The sequence below is a fragment of the Lottia gigantea genome, assembly GCF_000327385.1.
Source record: "Lottia gigantea unplaced genomic scaffold LOTGIsca_11, whole genome shotgun sequence".
In the NCBI taxonomy this organism is placed as follows: domain Eukaryota; kingdom Metazoa; phylum Mollusca; class Gastropoda; family Lottiidae; genus Lottia; species Lottia gigantea.
The window spans coordinates 992,108-1,000,239 of NW_008707001.1; the positions used below are offsets into that span (position 1 = coordinate 992,108).

The window sequence follows — 8,132 nt, forward strand, 5'->3', positions numbered from 1 at the left end:
CTTGCCATAGTCCACACTCAATCTTTCCATCAACAAGGAAGAGAAACCAGATCCGGTTCCTCCACCAAAACTGTGGAAGATGAGAAATCCTTGAAGACCAGTACATTGATCAGCCAGCTTCCTGGTTCTGTCGAGAACCAAATCAATGAGCTCTTTACCCACAGTGTAGTGACCTCGGGCATAATTATTGGCAGCATCTTCTTTACCAGTGATGAGTTGTTCAGGATGGAAGAGTTGACGGTAAGTACCAGTTCGGACTTCATCTACAACTGTTGGTTCCAGATCAACAAAAACAGCTCTTGGCACATGTTTACCAGCTCCTGTCTCACTGAAGAAAGTGTTGAAGGAATCATCTCCACCTCCAATAGTTTTATCAGAAGGCATCTGACCATCAGGTTGGATACCATGTTCTAAACAGTACAACTCCCAACAAGCATTGCCCATCTGGACACCAGCTTGACCAACATGGATAGAGATACACTCACGCTGAAAAGAAGAATAAGGATTTTAAAGTGTTTGACAATTGAGTATGTTTGGGTTGAACGGTTATTATTGGTACCCTCACTTTCGACGGTTCTTTAATATATACTTGCAGTAGACGACCTGCTGTTCTTGTTTATACAACCAGGCGTTTTTCCATGCAGGGACCACTGTGCTACCCGAAAATCGTCGTACGAAACCTTCCATACGAGGTGGAAACCCTCCATGTAAGGGCCATCCGAGCTAGCTAGAAATAGCAATACAGGGAGGTCGAGATCACCATGCCAGGACTCTGTTTACATGCTAACAAGCTATGTGTGGTGACCTCCGTGCTAGATAACAAAAATAAAAATGCCACCTAATACCGTAGAGGGACAGTTGTGTCATTCAGAGGGGGGAGGGGGGGGGGGGGGTATTTGAGTCGTAAATATATGTAAATAGCCTTCAGAAAGTACTAAAAGCGAATAATTCCTCCAAAAATATCTAAAACTAGTAATTTGACTATTTCTACACATGTTTTTGCAATATATGACAATGTCTCAAAAAAGACGACTCATCTTTTTAACTTTCAAACGCGGATAATTCTGGACACACGTGGATTTGAAGGCTTAATTTTCGACGGTGGGCTGTGAACACTATTACTGAATGGTTTAACTGAAAAATTCCCGTTTCTCAGACTAAAGTGTAATTGGTCAAAAAAGAAAATGGCAGACCTCTCCCTTTAAACTATCTTGGCTGTGGTACAAATAAAAATTTGACTTACCATATTGAAGATAAAGGTTGTTGATTTCACTCAAATGAAAACTTGAAACTCGCTGAAGCTGTTAGATGTAGCTGTAGAGCAAGTTGGAATGTTATAGTGAATCTGTTAGACGTCAGATCTTATATACCCCCACCCCAGGCCCTAGCGTCACCCTTGGTTCCCGTATACAAACACCTAGAAACAGAGAGTTGTTAGTGATAGTCGATCTTGAATAACATAAAGTTGTTAATCACACCGTCGTGAGGTAAGAGTTGGTCACAATTGGCTAATTAGATTGGTGATCAGTTGAACTGTATTAACCGTAAGCCGAAACATATGCCTCTATTCCAGCCTTTCTGTGCACGTTAAAGATCCTTCGACAGTTGGAAATCGAAAAAGATCAGGCCAATGCCGCTGTCCTTGCAAAATTTCCTTCATTGCACCCTGCATGGCGTTGCCCGTCTTCATTAGCCCACATGGTGCAGAAAGTAGGACGTAAAACTTCATTTCATTTCTATTCTAGCCTCTGACAGATATTTTGAGTAGGATCGTGGAAGTGGGAAAGTGAGTATGTATTCATAGAATATTTACAGAGGCATCAACATTTTACTATCACTACCTCGAGTAAAAACAACAAATATAGGAATAATTAATTCATAGTCTAAACGAAGTTACTTTAATAAGAGGCTCTAGTGTGAGTGGATTAAGATACAAAACTACCTATGATTTGTTCTTACATGGAAATAACACACGATGGTAGTTCCCAACCATTTTAAATCTCTTCCTCGACTTAATAAGTCGAATTTTCAAAAAGGTTATATTATTTCAAATAAGCCATCAAATCAATTTTAAACGTTTAGAAATGGCTTTCAATGTGATTTGAAAGCTTTGATGAAATACAATAATCCTTTTTAAAATTCCAAACGGTTGTGAACTACGTTCGTGTGTGTTATAATCTTGTAAGAAACAAATATAGTTGGATTAATAGTAAATCTGATCGGAAGATAATACTACTAAATTAATTAGTGAGAGCTGGTTACAATTACAGTTAAACCTAGAAGTACTATATCTATATATCTTGTGTTCTTAATGTATACTGTATGTGTAACGTAGTATATAATAAACCTAGAAGTAGTATATCTATATAACTTGCGTTCTTAATGTTTACTGTATGTGAAACGTAGTATATAATAAAACTAGAAGTAGTATATCTATATAAATTGTGTTCTTAATGTTTACTGTATGTGTAACGTAGTATATAATAAACCTAGAAGTAGTATATCTATATAACTTGCGTTCTTAATGTTTACTGTATGTGAAACGTAGTATATAATAAAACTAGAAGTAGTATATCTATATAAATTGTGTTCTTAATGTTTACTGTATGTGAAACGTAGTATATAATAAAACTAGAAGTAGTATATCTATATAAATTGTGTTCTTAATGTTTACTGTATGTGAAACGTAGTATATAATAAACCTAGAAGTAGTATATCTATATAACTTGCGTTCTTAATGTTTACTGTATGTGAAACGTAGTATATAATAAACCTAGAAGTAGTATATCTATATAACTTGCGTTCTTAATGTTTACTGTATGTGTAACGTAGTATATAATAAACCTAGAAGTAGTATATCTATATAACTTGCGTTCTTAATGTTTACTGTATGTGTAACGTAGTATGTAATAAACCTAGAAGTAGTATATATATATAACTTGTGTTCTTAATGTATACTGTATGTGTAATGTAGTATATAATAAACCTAGAAGTAGTATATCTATATATCTTGTGTTCTTAATTGCCAAGTTTTATTATGTACCTTTAAAAAGCTTTAACAACCAACTCTGAGAAATGAAGGTAAGTTTGAGTGTGGTAAATATTGATATAAATAAAACGTGAGGTAAAAGGTAAAGATGAAGTACAGTTAGTAATGTTATATATCATATGTAAATCTGGTGAATCATCCTGGTAACACTTCACAGAGTTAATAAATCCCTCGTCATCACACAGTCCCTCATAACTCAACTTCATAGTAAAATTCTGCAGTTGTTTAATTCCTTCAATTAAAAATAAATAAATTATTGAGTTGTACATTGCAAAGATCGATGATCAATTTGAGTGTTTTTATTTTGCAGTATATGTTTCGAATAGTTTAGATGACCTTTATTACAATCTCACGGAGGAGAGGGAAAGAGAGAGAGAGAGAGAGGGGGAGAGGGGTTTCTGACATCGGTCAAATTGTCAAATTCAAACTTGACCAAGAGCTCATCATTATATATGACCATGAAACATGTATTGCCTTCAATCGGGTGCAGTTTATTAATCTCTATTGTGCTCATAAACAAATTTTGACGCATGTTTACTATGTCAAGGGCAATAACTCAAAAAATATTCATCAAAAATCGTCAAATTCAACCTGAACCAAGAGCCTATAAATGATCACACCGAATTTCACTATAATTGGATGAAAAGTGTAGTGTCTTTTGCGCTCACGAACAAATTTTATTAAGTCATGGGCAATAACCCAAAAGCCTTTCATCAAAAAATCGTCAAATTCAATGCAATTATCAAGGCAGTGAACAATCTTAATCAGTGAAAACGCAGGCCTCTTGGAATTGGGGGTTCAAATAGAGAGCAGATTGACTGGCAGACGAAATTCCAAATATGAAAATACACCCCACTGGCTTCGCCACCGATCTTAATACAATCCTTCCTACCTTTATTATTTATCTCTATCCTATTATAGAGTTGAATTTCCTTGAAATTGTATATTCGTTGAAGGTCAAGGCACCACCACTGTGGCGAGCCATACCTACTATGACAGAAGGTCGAGATATCACCATCTACTGCTCTACAGGCTTCATATGGTTTGCTATACATGTATACACTTGATAATACAGCTAGTTTACCCAAGGCTACGTTGTCTTTATCTGGAAATAGGGAGACAATTCAAGGGACAAGTAGGCCATTTTTTACCAATCATAATTCAGTCTCAAAAACTGGAATTTTTTAGCTGAGCTAATCAGTAATGGTGTTTACAGCTCACCGTCGAAATTTGTGTCCAGAAATATCTGCTTTTGAATGTTACAATGACGATTGGTCAATTTAAGATACTCCGTGCTATATAGAAAAGACATCTATAGAAATAGTGAGTAAAATTCCTAGTTTGGAGTATTTTTAATGGAATTATGTGATTTTCGTACATTCTAATACTTCTTAAAACAACCCCCCCCCCCCCCCGCCCCCCGCCCCCCCAAAAAAAACCTTTAAAAGGATTGTAAAGAGGTTTTCTAAAATCGTTATGTCTATCGGGTACATTGATAGCATCAATTTACACCATTCCAACTTCCAATCAGACATGTGTGGTTACTTTAAATGAAATGATATTTAATTTCCAAGTGTCAAGTGATTTTTAACGTACACAGTCTGTAGAGCTCGGACTTTTGTGCCTTCCGAACGACTACGATTTTTCCTTGTTAGCACCTCCAACCTACATCACCAACAGAGTGAAAACCCTGTTAAAAATCAGAAGGTATCATCTCGACCTATTCCGGGATTGAACCCTGGACCTTCAGATTAACCAGCAAGCCATTAACTCACTGAGCCACCGTGGCTCCCTTGTTTTGAAACAGAAGAAAAGAAAGAAAGAAACAACTAACAACAAATTAGATTCCCCAAGAATCCTTTCTACCAGTTGGTCAGTCAACGAACTCACACTCCGATCACCTTCTTTAGTTGGGAAATGGCGCCAAGCAAAGAACCAACGCTCTAACCGAATCTTCTTAACAATTTCAAGGTATTGCGAATTTCGTCTTATACATTGACTGCAATAGCTATTTTCCTATATAATGTACATTATGGCTTTTTGTATAAGACTTTCTAACAAGGCCTCGAAGGTGCGAAGATGTAACAGACTGCTTCAGAAAAGTACTATGTCTGAAAGAATCGAAGTATTTATATTTTCATCTATTATGTAAAACAAGAGATTCGTTTTCAGTTCAAAAGACATGCAAACACCAGAAACTGACTAGCTGGTTCTAGAAATATGTTATACATACGTACCTTCAGTACTGGGGGAGTATGTTACCATTCCAATGTCCTCAGTAGAACGACAATCAGCCGGGAAACTTTCATAAAGATAACACTTCCTTTTTACTTTATGAAACCCAAATGAATAACAGGTGCCCGATTTTTTACACAAAGCTGCACAGTTAATCTTACTTGAAACATCCGACGATAGATAATAGTTGGGTATATGTTTGTCTTTGCGGTACAATGTTGAAACTTGACTCCAGAAATCAGCGGAGTTTACTGGAATAAAGTAGCTTATGCCTACAATAACAATCACAAACATCATTACTTGCGCTTGGAATACGAGAAGAATGCTAGACCTGTGAACAGCTCTGAAAGTGGCATTAAACCTTATCTCGCGGTTTCCGATATTCCAAACTTTTAACTGGTGCCTATAGGCCTATCAGGAGAATTTCGATTTTTCAATTTTTTTTCTTTTTGAATTTTTTTCTATCATTGTACTTACTAACATCAGTCAATCTAGTTAATTTTACTGACTGAAACTCCGCTTGGCTAATCTTAAGGAATGTGAAATGTTCTTTGTTATTTCAATAATTACATAATATTTATTATATATTGTATCAGGGGTAATTACCCCAAGGGAATCATTTTGACATTCTTGAGATAGATAAAGGGAATCATTTTGACATTCTTGAGATAGATAATCGGTTCAGCATGAGATATCTGAACAATAATGTAAGTTGTTCTACTCTGTAAGGCTATATTCTGGGAAAACCTTAGAGAAAATCACGAAAATTTCAAAAATTATTTAAGGGGTGGGTGGGGCAGGGGTGGGGGTAATGCAATCGATCAAGGACCCTGAGAACCTGAGAAGGGATAATTGAAAGAACAAAGGTTGAAAACTCCCTAGTCATATCTTTTTCTTCTTCTTATTGGGGGATAGTGTCCTCTGCGGAATAAAAACATCTATATCTCAGACGTTGAGTAAAGAGCTCCAATGGTTTCTTCCAAATCTTCTTCTGAGTCTTGATACTTTGTTTGTTCTTCTGTTGAGTTCTTCTTCTGTAGTTCTTTCTCAGTAGAGTTCTTCTTCTGTAATTCTTCTTCTGTAGTTCTTTCTCAGCAGAGTTCTTCTTCTGTAATTCTTCTTCTGTAGTTCTTTCTCAGTAGAGTTCTTCTTCTGTAGTTCTTCTTCTGTAGTTCTTCTTCTGTAATTCTTCTTCTGTAGAGTTCTTCTTCTGTAGTTCTTCTTCTGTAGTTCTTCTTCTGTAATTCTTCTTCTGTAGAGTTCTCCTTCTGTAGTTCTTCTTCCGTAGTTCTTCTTCTGTAATTCTCCTTCTGTAGAGTTCTTCTTCTGTAGTTCTTCTTCTGTGGTTGTTTTTCTGTTGAGTTCTCCTTCTGTAGTTCTTCTTCCGTAGTTCTTATTTTGTAGTTCTTGTTCTGTAGAGTTCTTCTTCTGTAGTTCTTCTTCTGTAGAGTTGATCTTCTGTGGTTGTTCTTCTGTAATTCTTCTTCTGTAGTTCTTCTTCTGTAAGAGTTCTTCTGTAGTTCTTCTTCTGTAAGAGTTCTTCTGTAGTTCTTCTTCTATAGTTCTTCTATTGTTCTTCTTCTGTAAGAGTTCTTCTATAGTTCTTCTTCTGTAAGAGTTCTTCTGTAGTTCTTCTTCTGTAGTTCTTCTTCTGTAAGAGTTCTTCTGTAGTTCTTCTTCTATAGTTCTTCTTCTGTAAGAGTTCTTCTGTAGTTCTTCTTCTGTAAGAGTTCTTCTGTGTTCTTCTTCTGTAGAGATCTTCTTCTGTAGTTCTTCTTCTGTGATTCTTCTTCTGTATCAGGGACACTTATAGCTTCTTTTAACATCATTCTTATATTATAGTATTTGTATGTGTGTCAGGGACACTTATAGCTTCTATTTACATCATTCTGAATTACAGTGCACGGTGGAAGAATAGCTTCAAGGGAAATAACTTGTGTTTTTATGTATAGTATTTTAAAATAATTGGACTCACTCCACTAAAATATTTCATGCAAATTATTGTATATGAATGTAGTCCAGGCTATTTTGCTTGCCTATTTTTGGGTAATTTTTGGTATAGATTTGGAATTTGATGTCTGAAATTGCATTATCTTTAAGATTTGCCGAGATGATGAGAGACCTAAAGGCGGAAGGCTAATTCTAAAAATAGTCGTTTTGTGAACTGCCAAAACTCTAGCGGATGAGTATAACCGGCAGTGGTCTACTTTCAATTTGACTAGCTCAAAATTTTCATGGACATCATATATTGAATTTTTTTAGGAGACATTAAGTATTGGCTTTCATTCGACATATTGGAAAGCTTTAAATGAATTGTAGAATGTTGAATTTCGTGTTTTAACATGGGAAGAGATGGCAATGAATAAGTGGAGTGAGTCCAATTACTGATGGACAACTGAAAACACGTGAAGTTTTTCGCGGGTCGGATGCGTCCTTTAAATTAGATGGGAGAAATGATGTAGAATGTCCTGTAATATAGACGAACGTTTTTTTTCTAGCCGAAATAGCCAAAATTGATCTGAAGGCAAACGAAGCACCAAGTAGGGCCTAATTAGGAATAGGAAAAAGGTATTCATGCCGGTTAGATTGAAACTTTAGTTCAGTTTAATTCAATTGCTAATTATTCTACTAAGAAAAGAGTGGAATGTTCTTTTGTCTGAGAAACATTGTTTTTTTTTTTATTATTTCAGGAAACATTTGTTTGAAAATCAAACTTGTCAATGCCAAAGTTAAAATCTGTCAAACACAGATATTTTTGATCATCCGGGTACCGTTAAAACATCAATACAACCAGTCCAATATATTTTCAATTCGCATTAAGAGGGTTTGACTAATCACTCGAAGAAAT

General features: G+C 35.7%; 2 protein-coding genes across 2 annotated transcripts in view; both read right to left on the reverse strand.

Annotated features, from left to right (window-relative positions):
* LOTGIDRAFT_206001 (hypothetical protein) overlaps positions 1 to 1,330 on the reverse strand; it is a 4,858-nt gene extending 3,528 nt beyond the window's left edge. The window contains exon 1 of the mRNA XM_009047046.1: positions 1,244 to 1,330. Coding sequence (XP_009045294.1) covers positions 1,244 to 1,246 — 3 coding nt within the window. The 5' untranslated portion in view covers positions 1,247 to 1,330. The remainder of the gene's footprint in view (positions 1 to 1,243) is intronic.
* Positions 1,331 to 6,331: 5,001 nt separating this feature from the next.
* Positions 6,332 to 7,172, reverse strand: LOTGIDRAFT_156393 (hypothetical protein; the record flags this gene model as incomplete). The annotated part of the gene is made up of 2 exons (XM_009047047.1): positions 6,332 to 7,076; positions 7,168 to 7,172. The coding sequence occupies 2 exons, from the start codon at positions 7,170 to 7,172 to the stop codon at positions 6,332 to 6,334; spliced, it is 750 nt and encodes a 249-aa protein (XP_009045295.1).
* Positions 7,173 to 8,132: the final 960 nt, after the last annotated feature.